Source organism: Onychostruthus taczanowskii, unplaced genomic scaffold (assembly GCF_017590055.1).
Source record: "Onychostruthus taczanowskii isolate IOZ18803 unplaced genomic scaffold, ASM1759005v1 scaffold45, whole genome shotgun sequence".
Taxonomy (NCBI): Eukaryota; Metazoa; Chordata; class Aves; order Passeriformes; family Passeridae; genus Onychostruthus; species Onychostruthus taczanowskii.
The window spans coordinates 7,368,218-7,389,164 of record NW_024502014.1 but is presented as its reverse complement, the minus strand read 5'-3'; the positions used below and the strand labels follow the sequence as shown (position 1 = coordinate 7,389,164).

At 51.5% G+C, this 20,947-nt stretch overlaps 3 protein-coding genes across 16 annotated transcripts in view; 2 read left to right on the top strand and 1 right to left on the bottom strand.

Moving 5' to 3' along the window:
• GIGYF2 (GRB10 interacting GYF protein 2) overlaps positions 1-2,838 on the top strand; it is a 75,577-nt gene extending 72,739 nt beyond the window's left edge. For all 12 annotated transcript variants that reach the window (XM_041414353.1, XM_041414354.1, XM_041414355.1 and 9 more), the window contains one exon: positions 1,060-2,838. In XM_041414353.1, coding sequence (XP_041270287.1) covers positions 1,060-1,127 — 68 coding nt within the window. In that variant the 3' untranslated portion in view covers positions 1,128-2,838. The remainder of the gene's footprint in view (positions 1-1,059) is intronic.
• Positions 2,839-2,986: 148 nt separating this feature from the next.
• SNORC (secondary ossification center associated regulator of chondrocyte maturation) lies at positions 2,987-13,907 on the top strand. Of its 3 annotated transcripts, none has more exons than XM_041414375.1 (4): positions 2,987-4,429; positions 4,971-5,084; positions 12,881-13,063; positions 13,753-13,907. In XM_041414375.1, exons 2-4 carry the CDS (start codon positions 4,991-4,993, stop codon positions 13,860-13,862), a joined length of 387 nt encoding a protein of 128 aa, XP_041270309.1. In that variant the 5' UTR covers positions 2,987-4,429; positions 4,971-4,990; the 3' UTR covers positions 13,863-13,907. The 3 variants fall into 3 exon arrangements, with proteins under 3 accessions (XP_041270309.1, XP_041270306.1, XP_041270308.1); XM_041414372.1 differs by having other exon boundaries at positions 12,878-13,063; XM_041414374.1 differs by having other exon boundaries at positions 4,923-5,084; positions 12,878-13,063.
• A 436-nt stretch (positions 13,908-14,343) lies between these two features.
• NGEF (neuronal guanine nucleotide exchange factor) overlaps positions 14,344-20,947 on the bottom strand; it is a 39,906-nt gene continuing 33,302 nt past the window's right edge. Inside the window, exons 13-16 of the mRNA XM_041414369.1 lie at positions 20,641-20,796; positions 18,062-18,141; positions 17,531-17,635; positions 14,344-16,991 (exon numbers count right to left, since the gene is read on the bottom strand). Of these exons, the coding sequence (XP_041270303.1) occupies positions 16,819-16,991; positions 17,531-17,635; positions 18,062-18,141; positions 20,641-20,796 (514 nt within the window). The 3' untranslated portion in view covers positions 14,344-16,818. The remainder of the gene's footprint in view (positions 16,992-17,530; positions 17,636-18,061; positions 18,142-20,640; positions 20,797-20,947) is intronic.

Genomic DNA, 20,947 nt, shown 5'->3' with positions numbered 1-20,947 from the left:
AATCACTAAATACAGTTTAGAAGTTCCAACTGGAAGGGAAGTAGCCCATGCAGCTTTTTAAAAATGTGTACACTCTTTTACAAAATAATTTCAGATGCTTTTAGGCCACACTGCCACGTGAGGGAGCCAGAACAATCTTCCTAAACCTACTGAACAGAGCATTTCTTATCTCTCAAAGTGGAAGGCAATTGGTTGTCTAGCACAGAGCAAACACTCTCTGTTGTAGCAAGACACTGAAGTTCAACTTTGTATTTGGTAGCCTTACACAGGGAAACTTTCCCTGTTCTCATACTCCAGATGGGGTTTGTACACCCTTAAAAAGGGGATTTCAGTAGGAAAGCTGCATCTGATTTATTGGATTTGTTTCCTTGCTGAAGAGTTTTCACTCTCTCAGACTTTTCTCACGTGCATCATGTCCTCAGCACATATGGCTAAAAGGTTGGGTAGAAGTTTGGGTGCATCTTGAGCCACCTGATGGCCCTGGGTAACTTTGTGCATTTTCATGTTGTACTCCTGAGATGGAAGTTTGTAAAAAGCATGGAAATAGATGTAATTACTACTAGATTTCATAGGTACATGCATTAAGACTTTAAAGTAAAGGGTGAAATTGCTCACAGCTCCTGAAGCATGGGAGCATGATTCCACATGTGGATTCCAAATTCTCAGAATGCCCATTTCTTCCTCTCAGACCTTGTAAGCATGGTGTTGACAGCCACTTCCAAGAACCAGTTGACTTAAGCACATTTCCTTTCAAGATGTTGCAGAGCCATGTTGCCACCATGTGCAGATGTGCCTTGTACTAGCTCTGCAGGTGACATCTTTTAAATGGAACTTGCAAACAGTTTTAAAGACCAAGTGATGCTTGTCTAAATATACAGTTGATTATCTTCAGTTTATTAAGGAAAAAATCAGACAGTTTGGGTGACTGCATGTGTAGCCTTACTGAATTACCCCTAGATTGACTTTCTCTTACACGTGGTACTGCATTTAGCAGATGTTTCGTATCAAGTACACCATGCTACAGCCAGATTTTTAACACCAGTTCTTCTTGGTTAACAGGGTTTTCAGTGAATGCTTCATCAGAGCGGCTCAATATGGGAGAAATAGAGACTTTGGAAGACTACTGAGCATGTGCAAATCAACTGGCTTTTCCTGCATCTGTTAACCATGGATTCTCCGTTTGGACACCGTACTCTCCACCTTGTGTTGTTCTTTGCCTCGCAGTGAATCACAGGATCAATCATCTCAGGCTGCTTCCTCTGGCCCCAGCAAAAACCCTTTCTGCCCAGGACTGCACAGGCGTTGTTCCTACTGTCAGCCCACTCGAGTGGACTTTGTTCAGAGTCCCGGGAGGGTGGGAGTTAGGCTTTGTTCACAACAAGGCTGAATTGGGCAGCAAGCTTTCACTGTGCTGTGATTCATTCTGCTGACATACCTGGAAAAAAAAAAATCAATTGGGATTCTGCAAAGCGTTGCTTCCTTCTCCTGGTTACTCTTACCACATCCAACACGTACAGTCGTATGGAGAGAGAGAGAGAGAGAAAGATTGAGAGAGAGTTTGTGGTTAACAGATGTTGGTCAAAACCAAAATGCCACACAGATACTGACTTGGCTGCTCCATCAGGGCAAGAGGTGCTCTCCTGGCCAGGAGTTGCATTCATAAGCTACCCTTAGAAACTGGCAACAGGAGAGGGGCGGTAGTGGGCACAGTTTAGCTTGGGTTGGTTTGAAGTTGCACACCCCCTGCAGCCCTTCTCTGCACATAATTTTTGGAGGGAAAGCTCGAGTCTGTCTTCATTAGGTGGTGATGCTGAAGCTGGTGGAGTTCCCGTCGGCATTCTCCAGCCTTCCTGGACAAATGGGGACTTCTGCTCTGGAAAAAGGGGGGTGGCATCTCTTCTTTCAGGCTGAATTTACCCCATAAGTGCTACCTTCAGAGGGTTAGGACCAGTTTATTCTGAGCTCTTTTCCTGCAAATTTGTCTCGTTTAAGAGACAGTGGGATCTTTACAGTGTGGATCTGTAGTCTCTGGAGAGGGTGGACCCTGGCTTTCAGAGACGTGCCAGCAGCCTCAGCTGGTTGTCACTTGAAGCAGTGCTTAGGTATCGAGCAGAGATGCCCTTTCGTCACGGAGAGAGACACTGGAGGACGAAGCTTTGTGCAATGATGGCCCTGCTTATCTTCTACACCTTAAAAGTACTTCATGCACCTTCACTGGGATCCATAACCTCTAAGTGTTTATGGAGTCATAACCTTCCTCTCTCACCGAAAGATTAACACCACCTTCCCTGCTCCACGTAACCACCCGCCCACCCCACACACACCACAAACGACAGAGAAGGAAAACTGCCAAATGCACTTAGTTTGAACCCCCTGGTCCCATCTCCCGTCCCCAGAGGGGTGTAACCTGCGAAGGGAGATATGCTGCAGTTTTGGTGGAGTTGTATAAAGGTGTCTGTTATTCTGTCATCACTGCCTAAAGAAAACAGTTTGAGTTGCTCAAGAGCAGTTTGGCTTTGGATTTTATTTTGTTTGGTTTATTCATTTTTTGGGGTCACCTTCCCCTCCTCCTCCTCTCTCTTCCCCCGTCCCCAAACATGTACAGTAACTATACAGAGACTGCTGCAGACTTGTATATAGTTTTTGGATCTGATAGCATGGAGAGACTTGGAACTGTTGCAAATCTGGTCTCCCTGTCTCCTTTGCTTTGTAAATTCATAAAAGGGGGAAGAGGGGTAGTTAAAATGTTTACAAAACTTTAAACTCCCTCTGAACTTTTGCCAGTGTGGGGGGGAAAAAAGAGAGAACTTAAATAAAACCTGGTTGTATTATATCTGAGAGAAAACTTTCTGCTTGCTTTTGTCAAAGCTGAGTATTGAAATAATTCCTGGTGCTAAAACCCACCCAAACTTGACTTGCATCAGTTTTCATCAAGAAACAGCAAGCAAATACACAGGATGTGGAACAACAGCTGCTGCTTTATTTCTTCCCTGGTGAGGAATACTAGTTGGTTTTTCTACTTGATAATTTTAGAGTTCAAATAAACACCAGTAAGTTGATATTGGAAATTTCTAACAAGAAAGCTTTAATTTTCCTCCGCTGTCTGTAGAGAAACGTGTGCATTCATGCTGGTGCTGTTTATGCAGGAGAGGTCAAGCCATGGCTGGTTTGCTCTTAACACAAACACTTGGCCACGGAGCCTCCTTTGCCAGTCGGTGCCCACCCCGTGCACTCCAATGCACTGCCCTAAATAAGGTGTTTCATTTCTCCCCTCAGCCTGAAGTCCACATGGAAACCTTGTAAGTTTCTCTTTTTAGACTTTCTTTCCTTTTTTGATACTTGTTTTTGTGTGGAAAATCCCAGTAAAGGTAATGGTAAATGTCCTGCCATTCACATGACCGTGGAAAATAAGTATGCTAAGGCCTAACTCACACGGTAGCCTTGCATGATGCTTAGCTGATGTCCAGGAGAACACTTTGTTTAGCTTGATAACCTGACTTTGTTTTAATGTCTTCTCTTTTTAACACATAAGGTGTGTGGTTCATAATTGCTTTCTGGTTTTTTAGTGGTGTGATCTAATTTCTGCAAGCTAATTTTGGAATGCTCTACACCATGTTACAAGTACACAAAAGTGTGTTAGTTTTGAGCTCGGCTGGGAAGCAGGAAAGGAACAACTTCTTGATTGCTAAATGAAAATGCAGAAATGCAAGCAGGGAGAATGTGCAATAATTCGTCAAACTTTGAGGATGTCACTTGGCTCCTGAGAATTTGTAGATAATGGACCAGTGGGGAAGATACATTGTTCATAATGCTGAAATACTCTGGTTTCTGTGTTTCTAGGAAGGTAAGGTGGTGGCATGTGCAGATTGTGCGCTCAGGTGACTGCATTGTCACCTTCTGTGACAAACGGGGCCCTTTTCTGTAGCAAGAGTCATTTGGATCAGTAGGGATGGGGAAAATAGGGCCTCCAAAAAAGCAAAGCAATTGCTGCAGAAAATCTGAATCTGAAATTTAAGACTTAAATACTTGTGTCATATTTTCAGAGCATAAAGAACTGACATTGGAGATGTTTATGTATTCATTATATGATGGGAAACCATGAAGTAGTCATCATCATATCAGCTCCAAAATACTAATGAAACTTCTGTGACAATCAGCTGGAGTGTTCCCCTTTTTATACACCTCATCCGTTCGCCATTCCTTGCTGCAAATGCGATTTGAAGCAAACCTGGGTTTTCTGTGCTGTGAACTGTTGTGAGCCCCTGAGGCAGGCAGGGGCAGAGCAGCAGAGGCTGGCAGGAGGAGGTGATGCCTGAGGAGTTGGGCTCCAAGGAGGATGCTGGCATTGCCTGCCAAAGGTGACTCTCCTGGAACACTTGGAGACTTTGACAGCGGTTCTGAGACCACCCATGGCTCCCAGGCCAGCTCTGTAAGTATTCCACCCAGGAACAAGGATGCCATGGAGCTGCTCTGGCTCTGTGTCAGAGCATTTTAGCCTCAGAAGATTGAGGCCCTTGTTCTTTGCTCTCCCCACCCTGCAATGCCCTGCCACCCTGCACAGTGAGGGAGAGCAGAGCCCTCAAACTGGGGCTGAGCTGCCCCAATGGCTCCTGTGTTATTTCCTGTGCCTCGGCATGGCCAACCCGAGGGAGGGCATTCCAGGAGCATCCTCGTGGCCTCTGGGAAGGGCTCACCAACAACTGCTTGTGTGTGCAGTGACCTGGCAGGGTCCTGATGGCTCTGCTTGGCTGCCTATGGGGTTTTAGGCACAAGTTTGGGAGGTGGAGCTGCCTTTGGGAGGAGGTGTGCTCCTGGAGCCAGAGAGAGGGAGGCTCTGCTGGGCTTTGCACTCTCTCTGCACAGCTGCTCTTGTGAAGGACTTTTTATTTTTTCTTTCTTTTTTTTTTTACCTGACTTAACAGAATTTTTATTATACCAGTGAAATTTCTGAGTTGTTTTGTGCTTTGAAGAGTTTTAAGGATTCCTGCTGATGCTTTTCCTGAGGGAAGCCATGCCCTACCACAGAGTCCTTCGCCTGGTCCTGCTAACGCTGTGCAGCATCCTGGTCCCTGCTGTGCTGGCAGGTAAGGAGCTTTGCTTGCATGTAAAGCCCAAAAGCATGGGAGATCCTTTACTACACTGTCCCTCTCTCTTCTCCCTTCTCTGAAAACATCTCTAAATATGTATTGAATTATAATTGCTTAAGCTTTGGTGGCTGCTGGTGAGCAAGAATATATTTTCAGTGGAGAAAATCCTTTAACTTTTACTATGCAGAATGGCAGTAGCACCTGTTGTGAGCATTGGTGGGTGGGGGGTCAGTGGACACATCAATCAGTAGGAGATGGAAAACCTCTCAGTGGCTGATGGGGCAGGCTGTCCCTCAGCTTTTAATAGCAGGAAGAAGTTAGTTATGGAAAGAAACTTTTTTTTTTTTGGATAAAGCCAAAAAAAACAGTTCCTGGTTCCTTCTGTGCTCTCTACTACAGCGGAGCACAACAGCTGCTTTAGGCACAACTAGGGAAGTGTCCATGAAAACCTCAGACCAAAGCCAAGGTGTGCATCCTTACAGGGTTGCTCTGGAGCTGGGGTACCAACCAGGGCAGTGCTGGAAAGGTGCCTGGCTCTGACTTGCTTTCAGTGAGGTGATGGGAAGAAGAATGGGAATGATGCTTGTTGTGTAAGGCACTGTTACTCTGGGGTTTGTTATTAATTTCAGCTTTATCTGCTCCTGCCTTCAGCAGAGCTGTGCTGGCTGCAGGGAGCCTGGGGCACAGCTTTAAAGGCTGCAGGTCCGAGGTGGGTTTTACAACTGGGAAAAAACTGACATGCAAACCCCCTGCACTGATGGGCTCTGAGCATACAGGTGGAAGCTCTTATGGGGAATTGCTTCCCCCAAAGCCTTTCCTGCAGTGGAGGCGAGGCTGAAGAGATGGCTGGGGCCAAGATAACAGGCACAGCATTTGTTTTCCTGAATTTCTGTCCTGCCTTCCAAGACCTGGAGCAATGTTGTTTTGCAGTTCTCTCCCAGTTTCTTCTGAGCATCTTGCCCCACAGGGGGATCTGGCCAGCTGTCTAGCAGATCAAATGATGGAATTCTTTTTAAAGGAACTTTCATATGGGTAGGGAAATCCACCGCTGTGCTTGGCTGGAACATCTGTGGATGGAGGAGCAGAATTAGTGCAGTTGGTATCTTCTCCTTCTAGGACACCTTTTTTGAAGGGAAACCTTCAAAGTAACTAAGAAATGAGCACTAAAAAGTGGGTATTTTCCTTCTCAAAGTGTGAACTTTTTTTGTGTTGGGGAATGTTATCATTTTAGCCAAGTTTCAGTTTGTGCCTTGCTTTTGCTGTCAGAAGCACTGGCCATGCTCTTCCCCCCCTTCTAGGTAAGATCTTTTCTTAATCATTAGGGGTATTTCACTCTGCAGGAAGTGATTGATTTCCAGTGAGAATTCAGTCTGCTTCCTCTCTAAGCTGGGATTTCTTCTATACTGTTTTAAATTTCCAATATTTGGTGCATTTGCTGTGGCCCCCCTCCTTGCCAGCTTTTCCATGTGCTTGCTCTGGCATTGCAGCTGTGGTTAGTGCCTGGTGCTGCCTCGCTGTGTCACTTTGCTCCTGCGATGCACTCCCGAGTTTACTCAGTCCTTACACTGGGTGAGTTGTGCTCGTGCAGTGAGGCTGGAAGGGCTTTGTAGTGGGGAGTGCAGCATTCAGATCTTGGGCTGTAGGAGAGATTCTGTGCTTTCTCTGCAGTGCTTCAGAGACGTAAGGCCTCTCTGAGGGAGCAGGTTGTTCCCTGCTCCCTCAGAGAGGACAGGAGGGAACCATCCTGGACTGTAAGCCACCCCAGGAGCAGAGCGATTTTCTGCTGCATGGGGAGTTCCTGCCCCCAGTACAGGTGCTTTGAGGAACAGTGGAACTTTTTCTGCCTTTTACTCCATTAGAAAAGGAAATTTCCGGCCTGGTGCAGACAAAGAGGGGAAGGGCACACAGACAGCCCTCTGGTCTCAGCACATAACACACAGCCCTGCCTTTCTGTAAACAAGTTTATTTAGTATCCATCGGAACCGCAGCAGCTCTGCCTTGCAGCACACAGGAGCTCCTGGCCTTGCCCTCCACAGGCTGCCTTTGTGCTGCTGCTGAAGGCCTCCTTTCAGCCCTGCCCTGGCGCTGTGCCTGCCGTGGCCACCTGGGGCCCGACAGCCCCGTGCTGGCCTCGGAGTTCACCAGCCCCTGCCCCTTGGTCTCGGCACCTCTGACTCTCCCCAGCAGAGCCCTCCGGAGTGAGCGGCGCTGCCTCGGGGAGGGCTGACCCTGGGGCCGTGCAGACCCCATGCCCAGGATGAGGCTCCTCTCCCTGTTGGCTGCTTGCACAGCTGGTGATTTCCTGGACAGCATGGTCAGGGCTCTGTGACTGGTGAAAGTGTGAACTTCTCCAAGTTACTGAGCTCTTTTCGACAACACATTTCTCAGAGATGGGGAGGCAACCAAGCACATCTTTAACCCCCTTTGTCCACATCAACAGGAATCAGCCAGCTCAAGGATCTGTGACAAACCTTAGCCTTCTTCACTTCCTCTTTCTCCAAACCCAAGTGGCATGTAGGCCTAGAGCACAGGAGGATTGTGAAGAGCTGATTTTTTTTTTTCCCTATCAGCAAGCCCAGTTTCAATTCCTGTACTGGATTCAGAGCCCCAAATGAGGTGCAAGTTAGTACAAAGCCTTTGCAAGGTATTCTGAATCATGTATGTTTGGTATTTAAACTCACATGTGGGCTCCGGAGCTTGTTTTGAGCTAAAAAGGAAATACGTTTTACTGTAGTAGCACATCAGAATGAGTCTGGGGGGGAAAAAGCAACAGAACACACACTAAAGGAAAAGACACAGGAAAACACCTTGACCAAGAACTTTCTGTAGCAGCTTGTGTGTATTTTTTTTCAACTACAGGAGAAACAGAGATTATTAGGAATTTTTTTAAAGCTTGAGTACTAGAACATGGATAGTAAATAAGTTTTGTTTGGCAGATTTCAGGAAAAGATGTTGTTCCAGCAGATCTGTCCACACTTGAACCAGGACTTTGTAAGCCATTACTCAACCTTGCTTTGCTTCAACACTCCTTACAAATTTCTGATGCTGGTATTGACTCCTGAATAAGGAGCTAAGTTGGAGGTGGAGAGTGAGGATGATGAGGTGCTGAAGTCAGCTTGTGTGAAGACTGGCCACTGGCAAGTAACCTTCAGGGACAATGATGTGACGTGGCTCCATCTGCTTGCCTTAAGGTCTTTCAGTTGGCCTGTGGGCAGGGTCTGGTTCCTTCACATTTGGTTGGCATCCCCCGGGGCTGTCACCTAGAGAGACTCTTCCAGTCTTACCTTTCAGTCACTGAGTGCCTGGGGTGCTGGCTACCACATCACTGTGCTGGCAGCTCACCCCACCTTCTTCCTAAGCATGGAGATAGCAGTTTTGTCAAGTTGCATTTGCCATCATCCCCTCTAGATCTGGGCTCATGTGCCTGCAGTCCCACTGGCCCCTGCATCGCTTGGAAAACTTGTAATGTATTTCTTCATGGTAACTGATCTTTTTTTCCCATTTCCTCACCTCAGTTATAAGTAATCTGCTGGGGAGAGGAAGAAGACAGTGCAGCAAAGAGATTTTCCTAAAATAAGGCAATTTGTAGTGTTAACGTGGGAATGAAGAGCTGCCATCAACTACCCGGCCTTCTGTAAAACACTCTAATAATTTTAGTCCATTTTGTCCAGTTCCATCTCCAATAAAATGCCAATAAGATTATTGCATGTTGTTCTCATGAGTGTTCTCAACTGTATATCTCATGAAAAGGCTTTTACTGTTAGTCTGAAAGCAACAGTTGCCTTCAGCTTGTGTTCCAGTGCTGAGACAGCTAATTCTGGGGAAGAGCTCATTTGTGCCAGGGCCTGGAGGCTTCCCTCCCTGCGGAGCAGCTGGCACTGAGGCACAGAGCCTTGGCAGTGGTGGGTCACTCTGTGCCTCAGCAGCCTGGCAGCCCCTCCACGTGCCCCTGGCTGCCCCTGCCAAGTCCCTCCAGCGCAAGCAAACCATGTGAGTGCACCACAGGAGCTCTCTAGAGGTAGGACTGGTCCTGACACTGATGGCAGCACAGCTAATGCATGGCTTTCTCCCAGATATTAAACATCTGGTCTTGAGATAGATGATGTATTTGAGTGTTTCTTGTTTGGTCTTTATTTCTACAAAGTTCTTGGATGAACAGCAAAGCCATGCATTACTTTACCTTCGATATTTAGTTTCCAGCTCTTGGTTGCACTCCCTCCCTGGAGATGGCAGCATGTTTGGCTGTTTTTACACACAAAGTTAAGATTGCTGTTTCTTGCCCCATGGCCATGGAGCTTCCTTCAACTTGCCCTTTCCTTGGGAAGGGCTGCCAGCTCCAGAGTGTCACTGAGGCATTTGTTGAGGTTCACAGGCCACGTCCCCTTCCTCACAGTCAGAATGACAGCAGCAGTGTGGGCAGGAAGGCCTGGCCATGCTGGTGCTGCCTTCTCTTAGATCATGTTTAGATCCTGGTCTCCTGCTCGTGCACAGGGGAACTGAGCCTGGGAAGGGCAGGACTTGTGCTGGTCACCAAAACATCAGCAGCAGAACTTAACTTCCTGAACTGGGTCCCCTGCCTGTAGGTAGAATCTCTCCAGATTCTATCCAGCAGATGACTGGAAAGGGCCCTTGTGTCTCACTTGGAGACATAAAAGCTTACTAATAGTGTGCATGTGTTGGGGTTAAGTACCTGACACAAACTCTCCTTCCCATCACTTTTCTTGCTTTTACCAGGGGACTGAAATGGGATTGTGGCATTTGATGTGGATCTATTCAAGATCTGCCACTCCCAGGTGACAGCTGCGTGGCTGACACTGGGACTGTCAGGGTGAAACCTCTGCTTGTTAAAGAAACCTGCTGGGTGCGTGAGGATAGTTGGATGTGTGCTTGGGCTTCTCAGCTGGAGGAGTGGAGGCATGTGAAGACATGAGCTTCTAGGTTAGGAGGGAAAATCAGAGGAGAGACATGGAGAGAACAGTGCTGGTTAAGAGCAATGTTCTCCCAGGCTGCAGCAATGGGCTCTGGAGGAAGCTGCCTCTCGTTTTGTGTTCCCCCCTCTGTGTGCCCACAGCAGGGCCCTTGGCACCTGCTCCAGCAGCATCGAGGGGCAGGAGCTGAGAAGGGGACCAGCAGTGAGCCCTGGCTCCTGGGGAGGCTCAGCTGCAGGTACTTCACTCCATGTGTGTACAGGAATCCGCTGCTGCCTCTGAGCTCACAACTGTTCCTGAGGCACCAGACCTGACTGAAAGGGGTTGTGTTTCCCTGGGCTGAAGTGCCAGTAGGGTAAAACCACAAGAACTCTGCTTAACATGCATTTGCTGTCCTTTCTGCCTTTTCTGCGTGGGCAGACTGAAAGTGTATGTCAGTTGGATGAGGGGAATTAACAAAATACATATCCACAGCCATCCAAGTTTTTAAAAATCACAGAGATCATAAATGAATTAGACTGTTTCCTCTGTATTTGGCTATCAAAAATGAGCTCTGTGCCCTGCTCAAAGAGAGTTACCAGAAATTTTTCAGGAGTTAGATGCACCGAGAACAGGAGAGACTGTGTGGCACCTCTGGGTCTGATGGCACCTGTGGGACCTTTGCACTATGGTTAGAGATAGTGCTCCCTCCTCATCCCTTTGAGAGCAGGGGTTGGGAAGACCCAGCCCAGGTCATACAGTTTCCCTGGATGGTGCCTGCATCTGTTACAGATCATCTGAGCTAACACCAGTCCCTGGTCACACGCAAGGCATACACGCACCTCTGGAGAAAAAAAAAAACATTCTTGGGAAAGGAAGCAATGCTGCCCTCCCAGCATTGTGTTCCTCTACCAGGTGGGGACAGTGGCAGTGTTGGTTCTGGTCCAGGGGATCAGGAAGGTCATGGCTGGAGTGTGGCTCTTCTGTGTGGAGTTTCTCCCTTACAAAAGCAGCCTGGAACCAGGGCTTCCAAAGCATTCCGTATGTTTGGTCTGTTCCTAAACCAACAGCTTCTCCATGCCACTGTTGCCAGCTAAATAGCCCAGCTCTGCTCAGTTCTCTCCTGTGTTAACTACCTTTGCTCACTGAATTCTGTATTTCCTCTTGTTCCATTCTCTGGCTGTGAAACCACAGGATTTAAGGTAGAGAGATCCACTGGAAATGGCATTTTATGGAAGAGCCATGGGATAGAATATGAATCTTCAGCTCTGCTGGCTGGTTTTGCAGCACAGGTTGGGAAGGGCCCTGCAAAGGCTTGGGTGTCTGTGGGGAGCGCTTGTGGAACACAAACCTCTGTGTGCATGTACAGGGGAGCTGGGATGCCAGCTGAGGTGCAGACACCATGGGTGCACCAAGTGTGTGAGGACACGGCTTCTCTGCTACACCCAGCTTTGTCTGGGCTCCTGCCTGGGTCTGACTGGCACAGGCTGCACACTGGGAACTTGTCTCTGTCAGTGCTCCTTGTCCGTGCTCGCTGCATACCCTGTAGCTTTTCTGCCTGTAGAAAGAGCTTTCAAAACTCGTCTAGAACTTTGCTGTGTTCCCAAGACAGTGGAAGAGCTCTGGCAATGGTGGGAGCTACTCTGATGCAAACCCTGCAGTAAATTCTCAGTGGGTTTGTACCAGCAGGAAAGGTGAGTGTTTTGGCCCTCCCTATTCCAGGGAGGGATTTTAAGGGAGAAGAAAGCGTGGTGCAGCCCATTAACAAGGATTCTTTGCTCTTCCCCCCACAGCACCTTCTGTCCACAGGAGACAAGTGTGGCTCCAGGCACTTAAAGCTGGGGCTGGTACTGCCAAGATGTGCTGCTGCCATCTCTCTTCCTGGGCCACAGAGAGCCTGGGACAAGTCTTCAAGTGTCCCTGGTACACCAAGGTTCCCATGCCAGAGTTGGGGTGCCCTGGGATACCTCTGTGCCTTGCCCCAGGGAGGCATGGCTGCTTGCTCCAGCTCTTGACTCCCTCTTCCCCAGTCCTGATAACCATTGTGTCAGTTCAGGAGGGCCTTGGCAGTGAATGTTGTTCGTTTTTCTCCCCCCTGCTTTATTCCCCATCCCAGTGCAACATTCCCAGTGGTTTCAGCAGGGAGCTGTGGAATGTCTCCTGCTCCTGCCAGAGCCCACCTGAACAAGGCTGGGCATTGACAGGGAGCACTGGAGAGCCACACACAGGGAGGGCTCTCTGGCTTGGTCTCTGACCCACGGCAGGAAGGAATAACAGGAGATGAGTGGTAACATTAAACAGAACCCAGCCTGGCTTTCATCTCCCCGGTGTGGCGGGGGTGCAGCAGGGGGAAGTTGAGGCTCTGAGGTCCTGTCTGGGGGAGCCATGTCCTGTGCTGTGCCAGCACCACCAGCATCCTGCGCTGCGTGGGCTGGTGGTGCACGACAAGAGGGACCCTGAGATGCTGTGAATTTGGCCAGCACAGGTGGCCTGGTGGCCTCTGCCTGGTGGCAGTGTGACAGCCCTTCCCAGCCCAGTCCCAAGGGCATCCATGAGTAAACCAGCTGTGGATGTTCATGCGGGGCCTGTTTGTGCATGAGCAGAGGTCGCAGGGTGTCAGGGCACTCTGTGTTGTCCCGCGTGTGCTGTGAGTACCGTAGGTTGCCACAGAAGCACGTTGCCTTTGGCTGCTCTGGGTGTGGCCGTTCAGCAGAGGTGGTGTCCCCTCGGAGGAGGGCTCTGCCATACCGGGGTTCTCAGCCCTCAGGTCACCCTTCATCCACCCCGGGGGCACCTGGCAGGCAGCTGAAGCCCAGGGACCTGCTGAGCTGTGGTTGTCACTAGTAGCCGGGCCCCCCATGCCCGTGGGTGCTTGTCTTCCAGCAGAGTACCCGCAGGACGCGGTCCCCACCCTCTGGAACGAGCCGCCCGAGCTGCCCTCTGGAGCCGGTCCCTTCGACGCTGCCACCAGCACCTCCCGGCTGTCGGATGCCACTGCCTTCCCCCCGTACACCTCGGAGCTGGAGCCCGAGGACACCACGCACCTGCACCGGCTGGACACCGGCGACGGTGAGTGCCTGCGAGAGGGACTGCCCGCGGCTCACTCCCGCAGCAGCCTGGGATGTCCTCACGGATTTGCTCCCTGTGGGCCTGTCACCTCCCCGGAGGGGTTAAAGCCACACTGCTGGGGAGGGGGAGGGTTGCTTTTATTGCCTGCTGATGGAAACTTCCATGCTGAAAAACCTCTGCTGCGGAGCTCTTGCCAGCCCCAAGACGGCTCCAAGACTCTTCTTCCTGCCCCGTGACCTGTCATGGCAGTCACCTGCCCTGAAAAGAAAACTGCCCTGAGTGTAGGTAGGGCTCTGCAGGACAGTGTACCGGGAGCTCCCTGAACAGGGAGCATGAATACATTTCCTGGCTTGTGGCTCCTGACTGATAGCAAGCAGCAGCTGAGATGTGGTCCTGCTGCAAGTGAAGCAACTCTTCCAGTGTGTTAGCAGGAAAGCTGAGCACCACTGACCCACTTTGTGGCAACTGTCCATGTCACTGGAAGCTGGCCGAGGTGGTGGTGGTTGGCTACAGCCCCCTGCCCATAGGTGCACAGAATGACAGCTGGGACATAGCCAGTGCAGGGAGCTCTGGGACAGGAGTGTGGCCTGATGCCTGGGGACATGCTGGGTGTGGGGTGATCCTTGCAGCCCTTCCATCTGGGCCCCACTGCCTCTGCTGACCTCATGCCTTTTTCTCTCTTCCTGCAGGCTCACTGGGGCCCGGAGCTATTGGTGCCATTGTTATTGCCTCCCTCCTGGGTACGTCTGTGCTTGTGGCCTTGGTCGTCATCACACTGAGAAAGTTCTCGGCCTCCTGAACTCAATAAAACATTTTTCTGTTACACAACCGGCCTGTCTCCAGCCCTCTGCTGCTCCTGAACTGTCTGCCTGGGGCCCTGGGAGAAATGGTGCCAAGGATATGGGAAAAGCATGCAGGCCCTGTCCTGGGCAGCCAGGCTGCATCGAGTGCTCATTGCTCTTGGTGTGTGTGTTATCTGGGTGGCACAGATCTGGCAGGGCCTGTCAACCCCACTCAGGAGGAACTGTGGCAGTGTGTGGCTTTGAGCAGGGAGCTCAAAAGAACCCTTCTGGGTCTAGTCTGGGTGATGGTAACAGTGTTGGGCATCACCCTGCACACCTTTCCTAGGGAAGGGTTCATGGATGTAAGCCACCCCAAGTTCATGTGCAACCCCATTTTGAACCACTGCATTTGGGCCAGCTGCACCGCAGGGGAACGGGGAGGAGACAAGTGATCAGTCTGGGGGAGGAAGGAGACACCACAAGTGTTTTGGTGCTGGCTTGCTCAGCTACACTTTATCACACAGAAAAACCAGACAACAAGAAGTTCCCCTCAGTTCGCTGAGGCAGCCTGGCAAGGGCTGGGGGGCTCCAGCCGGTGCTTGTGGGCCCCAGGCCTGGCCCTGTACAACACTGGAGATCACTGAGATGGAGGCGTGCAGGGCTGGGTCTGAGGAAATAACACTGGATGCAGTTCAGTGAAAATGGCACAGCCTGTGCCTGGCTTCTGGAGTCCTGTGGAATCGCAACAGAGCAGGAGGGGCTGGAGCAATCCCAGGGCTCGGTGGCGAGTGATGGGACAGGGCACAGCAGCACGGAGCCCCTCTCCCTGGAGAAGTGCAGTGAGGAGTTGGCATCCTGGCTTTGGTGAACTGGTGAAACATCTGATGGGCAAGGGAGCATTTCTGTGCTGTGAGAAACATGCCAGGCAGGCATGTGGGGCTGCAAGCCCTGTGCTGGACTGGGCTGGCTGCTGGATTGCAAAGTGGATGCTGTGACATACGGTGATTTCTCAGGTAATTTTAAGGAATTCCTAGAGCTGAAGCTTCTCTGGGGTTTCCACTAGTGAATTTGTGGCTGTTGAAAGGTTTGGATCCTGAGCTGGAGGTGTGGTTGTCTCAGAAAGCTGACTGTGGGATGCTGCTGGATGGACCTGGCTTGGGGTGTCCCCATTAAATCTGCTCAGTGCAGCAGACTGGAGGCTGCAAGTCCTTCCTGGCTGAGCTCTGAGGCTGGGCAGTGACTGGTGACTAGAAACTGCTGGCTAGGTATAAACTTCCCACAGGTGCCTAAGGCAGCACATCCCTGCTGGCTGTTGTCACGTGCTGATGTGGTGGCACTGATCTGGGTCTGAGTGAAGAATGCCTTCTTCCCCCTTCACTGCTGTGGCTGCCACCACTTTGGTCCTCAGTGCTGGTTCTGGTCTGGCTGGCCCAAGGCTGCGGTGTCAGTAAGGACAGTCCTGGAACCCACTTCAGCTGTGTTCAGCCTCAAACTGCACACACCACGTGTGTGCACCACCAAAGAGCAGTTCCATAGCCTCCCTTCACAGCTTCCAAGTGTCCTGCTTTCTCCCCACGTTCTGCTGGCATGGCTGTGCTCCTCCCGTCCACACCCGTGGCCTCTGTGTGGCTCTGTTGGCAGCTGCTCTCCGCCCCCTCTCTCAGCACAACCGCAGCATGGCCAGAGCATAAATCAGCACAGGCTACAATGCCTGGAAGACAATTCTTTGCCGTGTTACAGAAAGGTGCCAAATAATTGATTTCCCTAATGGATGCTGGCCACAGCTGGGGCCCAGCTTGTGGCTGAGAGGCCCTCAGCCATGTGTGGGACTCTGAACAAGGGGCGGCTGCTGTGGGTCTGTCCCCCACACTGCTCTCAGTGCTGAGCCTGGGGCTTCATGGGTTGCTCAGTGCCACAGCTGGGAGGAGTGATGAGCTGGCTCTGCCGGCCACAAGACTTGCATATATACACGGAGGGGAGCCTGTACAGGGAGGCTGGTGGGGGTGGGTTACAAGCATGCAAGCAGCAGTTGCTGGGCCTCCCAGAGCACACAGGACAGCAGCTCCCAGCTAAGGTCACTCAGCTGCTGTGTGGCAGCTGGGGCTGCTGGTGCTCCGGTGGTTCGTGTGGTGTGCACGACAGTGCTGGCACAGCCACCCCTGCTCTGGCCTCAGCAGCAGGGCGTAGCAAAGACCACAAGTGCACGATCAACCAGGAAAGGACAGGATGCTGGGGTTATGCAGTGGCCCTGCAGAAGGAGGAAGGCTGTGGTAGAGGGGGCTGAGCCATGGCAGAGTGTCCAGATGTGCTTTGAGGTTGTCAGGCAGGCAGAGATGTGGGTTAGGGCTGGCAAGGCTGGGCTGCTGCTGGAGAAAAGCTGAGTGTGGAGCACTGCAGAGCATTTGACTGGAAGCAGATCGAGGGTCTGCCTGTGGGAATGAGCCCAGCAGCTTCCCAGCAGGACTCGGGTGGTGGAGTTCCTGGGGCTCATCCCAGCCTGTTGTCAATGAGTTCTGAGAGAGCTGAGACTGCTGCTTGACCTCAGTTCTACCCCTGTGAGATGCTGGGTTCAGAGCACTCCAGACTTGGAAGGTAGCAAAGAGCTGTTAATGCTTATTGCTCATGTTTGTGGCCAATGCCTTTCCCAAGCAGCCTGAGCCAGCCCAAGCCAGCACATGTGGCTCATCTGGCCAGCACCTGGTGGCCTTCAGACAGTGTCCGTTGAGCTCATGCTCTCTGGGGCTTTACAGAACACTTGGAAAAGGGTTATTTACAGTTTAAAGTGCTGATCCCCCGGAAAGGACCAGTGCTTCTGGAGGGCCTAGGAATGACAGTCTGTCTGTTCATGGGTCTGTGTGCCTCGTCCAGTGCACCAGGTCCCCCACAGTGTCCCACAGCTGCCACCTTCTCCCAGCTGGCAGCCTCTGTCTTCTGCCTCTCTGAGGCACTCCAGATGCTTGGAGATGCCGGTGGTCATTGGCGGTTTCTGCTGCCCAGTTTTCTTCTCTGACTGTCATCTGACTTGTGCACCCGGAAACACTCCTTCAGGTTCTGGGCTCGGATTTTGGGGTTCAGGATCTCCTCCCCCATTGAACTGGGGAACCAGCCCCTCTCCTGGTCGTGAAGACGTTCCCCAAATATCCAGCCTGAGTACAGACAGAGACAGGCATAAGTGGGGAAGGACTGGCCCTTGCTCCTGCGCTTGCTCCTAGTTGTGCTGGAAAGAGCCAGCCTGAGCAGCATCATATGAGGACAACTGGCTCAAGGGATGCCAGCAGAACGCAGGCATTGCTGCCATCAAATGCCCTCTGCTGTCCCTGGAGCCAGGAGTGGTCCCCAGCAGACATCCAGTGTGACTGAGACCACCATCTACAAGAGTACCCCAGAGAGCAGGATCACGTGGCTGTGAAGCATCATGAAGGTAAGAATAACACTGGGTTATATCTGGAGTGGCTGTGCTAGCTCTACTATGGCCCTCAGCTGGTGCTGGGAGGCTGTGTCAGTAGTGCCACAACTTAGGCAACCTGGATTGGCTATTAGGAGAAGGCAGTACCTTCCTTCTCTGGCTGTGATGCTGATGCCAGATCCTCTCCCTGGCAGGAGGGAGAGACTCACAGCTGCCTGCCTGCAGCAAAGCCCATCCTTCCACAGGGACTCCCAGCCCATCCCCATCCCATCCCCATACCATCATCTGTCTTGTCCAGGATGTTGAGGACATCAGCCAGTTCTAAGGAGAGCTCATCAGGCTGCTGGGCCACGTACGGGTGGACACACTGGATCTGTGGGCAGTCTGCCAAGAAACAGGACAAGAGTGAGGGGTGGACTGGGATGGAGGCCCTTGAAAAACAGCACAGCTTGGGTGGCTGTAGCCTCATGAGCTCTGCACATGGTCCCTCTGATCTGGGGAAGCCAGGGAGTGCCCCTGCCACAGGTACTGGGGAAGCAACTCTTGGGAAGGGAGCTGGGTTCATGTAACCACCACAGTGGTGCCAGTCATGAGCAGCCTGGATGGGAGGGAAAGTGCTGGTGCAGCCCAGCCCAGGTCAGGGCCAGGCCCAAAGACAAGCAGGTATTGGTGGTGGAAAAGGAGGGAAGCCTAGGGAGAGGGTTCAGCTTTGGCATAGGTCCCAGCTATGTGGCTGCACTGAGATCAGGCAGAATAAAGTGCCCTGGGGTAGGGGTGAAGAGCTCCCAGCTCCCATACTGTGTCTCTTACCAACAAGTCTGGATGTAAATGAAACAAATTTGGTTCTCCGGTTTGGGGCTAGTGAAATCATCCAGCGCTTCATTTCACTCCTGGATAGAGGAGACAAACCAAAGCTGTGAACATGCAAGAGTTGTAAGGGCTCCAGTTCTTCTTCCCAGCCAGTTCTGGACTTCATATTCCTCCTCCCAGCCTTTTCCTGCCTGCCCCTTCAGGGTCCTGGGTACAGTGGTGATGCTGAGCCCCACTGTTGCACACCCCAGTTGGGATGTCACACATGACACAGTGCTCTGGGCCCTGCTGCACTGCCCTGGCTGTCCCCCAGAGGCAGCATGGTCCCTCTCTGGGGAGGATCCCTCTGCTAGCATTGCTGTCAAGAGCTAGCAGCAAGGTGGGGGGCCTAGCATTCTCTGAGAAGTAGCAAGAACAGGCAGCTCCTGGCTGGGCTGGTCAACAGGAGCAGTTTTTCTGGGAGATAAGCAGTTACAGGAGCCATTTATTCCCACAACTGCTGTGTAGGAACATTTAAAGAGCAGAGCTGACTAACTCCCTTGCAGAAGAGCACTGCAGCACACCAAAGGTACCACTTTCTTGGCAACAAGACCCATGTGAACAGCATGCTGCAAAACCTGGACCTGCAGTTGGGAGGGAGATGTCACAAATGCTGGAGAAGTCGCAGGCTTGGCTCCCCTCAGGCTTCCCTCAGCCCCACGAGGAAATGGGGCAGTTCATTTTCACAGGCTCCAGCTCCTGCCTGGAGGACCAGCTGTGCTTCGATCTGCCAGAGAGCCAGAGTTTTCTACCTTCTCAGGTCATTTTAAAGCCTGAGCTTGACACACATGAAAAGCCATGGAGTGTCTTCAGGGAGGAGGGGGGCCTAAAAGGGGAATTTAAAGGGCATGTGCTGGCAGGTTGATCTGTAGGGCTGGGAATACTTTATACTTCAGGTATGAAGAACAATGCCAAGGACCAGTGGAAACACCCGCAGGTCACATCATATGAAGACATGCGAGACAAGGGCCTTGAGCACAGAGGAGCTATAACATGTAGAGGTCAAACCCAGAGTCTTGCCATGCCTGTGGCCCTGTCTGCATGCTAGCCCTGCTCACAGATCCTTACAGAGCTCTGTGGATCCGCCCACAGTGCCCAGATCCTCTCAGCCTGCAAGGAGCCCACCCATACTCCGGTTCTGTCGGTGGACTTGGTTGTGTCCAAATAAAGTGTTAGCTCCTGGCAGAGCCCAACCAGGGCATGAGCTGCAAGTTGCCACTGAGCACCATTGTTGCCTGATCCAAGAGGTGCAAGAGCTGTAGAAGAGATGCAGAAGTCTCTGTTTGGCTCCCACTTATCTCTTCTAACTGTTTAGTTTTCCAGTCTGTGCCCAGTACTATCTCCGTCATTCCTGCGTCTCTGAAACAGCAGCCTTCAGCAGCTGATATGTCACATTTCAGTGCTCAAGACCTGTTGGCAAGCCATGTTCATGATCACATACCTGCTGTGGCCACCTAGAAGATGGGACAGGATGCAGAGCATGGACCTGCGACCGCCTCCCCTGCACTGAGCAAATCCTGGCCTGGTTTATGATTTGCTGCACAGCCAAGACTCATGGACGTCACACATGCGCTTGCCCTGCATAGTGTGACTGACATCTCTATTTTCAGTGCAGCAGAGCTGCAGCCATATGTCTGGGGAGAAGGTGCAGCTGCTCACTGTACTGGGGGCTTGTCATCCTGATGCTGATGCTGCGGCAGCGGTGGTGGTGGGGGGCGGTCAGGGTGCAACCCCGGAGCTGGTGTTCATTTAGGAATGTGGATGATGAGCACCAGCCTGCTAACAGCACACAATACAGCCTGGGGATGTGCATTGTCTCTAGGAGCTGTTTAGCTGGTGGCTAGAAAATATGGGCCTAGAAATGCTTGGGTCAGTGAGAAAGCCGTGCCCTGTGCTCCAAACAATTAGGTCAGTGCTAGCACAGCTAAATCATTTGCCCAGCCTGAGCTTGTTGGAGCCTGAAGTGAAAAATCAGTGAGCCAGAAAATCTGTATCCAGGGAGACAAGGAGGCCCTGAGCTGCAGAAGGGCTGCACAAGATTGGCACTGGCTGTGGAGACACGGGGGAAGTAGCCTTTTCTCCCACCTTCACCCACAAACAGGAGACACTTTGCTCCACAGGGCTGGTCAGGCATGGCCATGATTCTTGTGAGTCAGTGGAGCCACTGGAGTGTGTGAGTGTATATCCTGCTTGGTTTTACTTTTTGAATATGCTGCAGTCTGTAAATCAGCTGGGGCCTGATGCCTGGGCTGATTTCTGACCTCCCTGTCCCAGAACAGGAACTGCCTGTCTGTCCACCACCCCAGAGGCCTCAAATACACCATAGAGGAGAGAAACCTGCCTAGGTGACCAGTAGCCTTGGGGCTTTCAGTAGCCTCAGGAGAGTTATGCTGGGCAGAGAGATTGATAGGGCCAGCTCAGCTGCAGCAGTGGGATACCCCCCTGCCCATCCCTGGAAAACCTGGACAGCTGGTCCCCATGAAGGCAGGATGTAGGGAGAGAGAGCACTGCTGAGCGATAGCAGGGTGACTGGTACTCACTGGGACGATGCCTTCAGCATGTAGCTGGCCTCCCGGTCATCTGCGTTCTCTAGCAGCCTCAAGATGAAGACATTGGCCAAACTCTGCCCCTGATCTTCTAACTCCTCTACCCGAAGAAGCCCTCGGGGAGCAGAGTCAAACACTTGGTACTTGTCCCTGGGAGAGGTTAAAGAGATTAAGAAAAACTGTGGTTATTGCAGGAGACTTAGACTTCAGCCACCCAGAACTGTACTGAGGACACAGACCAGGAGCAGCTGCATGGAAGGAAGTGAAAAGATGTCCTGCTGTGAGATGGGATGAGCGTGTG

Excerpts from the sequence above, each read along its gene's own strand:
- SNORC (XM_041414372.1), top strand. The coding sequence starts at position 4,991 with ATGCTTTTCCTGAGGGAAGCCATGCCCTACCACAGAGTCCTTCGCCTG. Across the intron at positions 5,085-12,877 it reads GGTCCCTGCTGTGCTGGCAG|CAGAGTACCCGCAGGACGCG; the intron begins GTAAGGAGCTTT and ends CTTGTCTTCCAG. Across the intron at positions 13,064-13,752 it reads CCGGCTGGACACCGGCGACG|GCTCACTGGGGCCCGGAGCT; the intron begins GTGAGTGCCTGC and ends CTCTTCCTGCAG.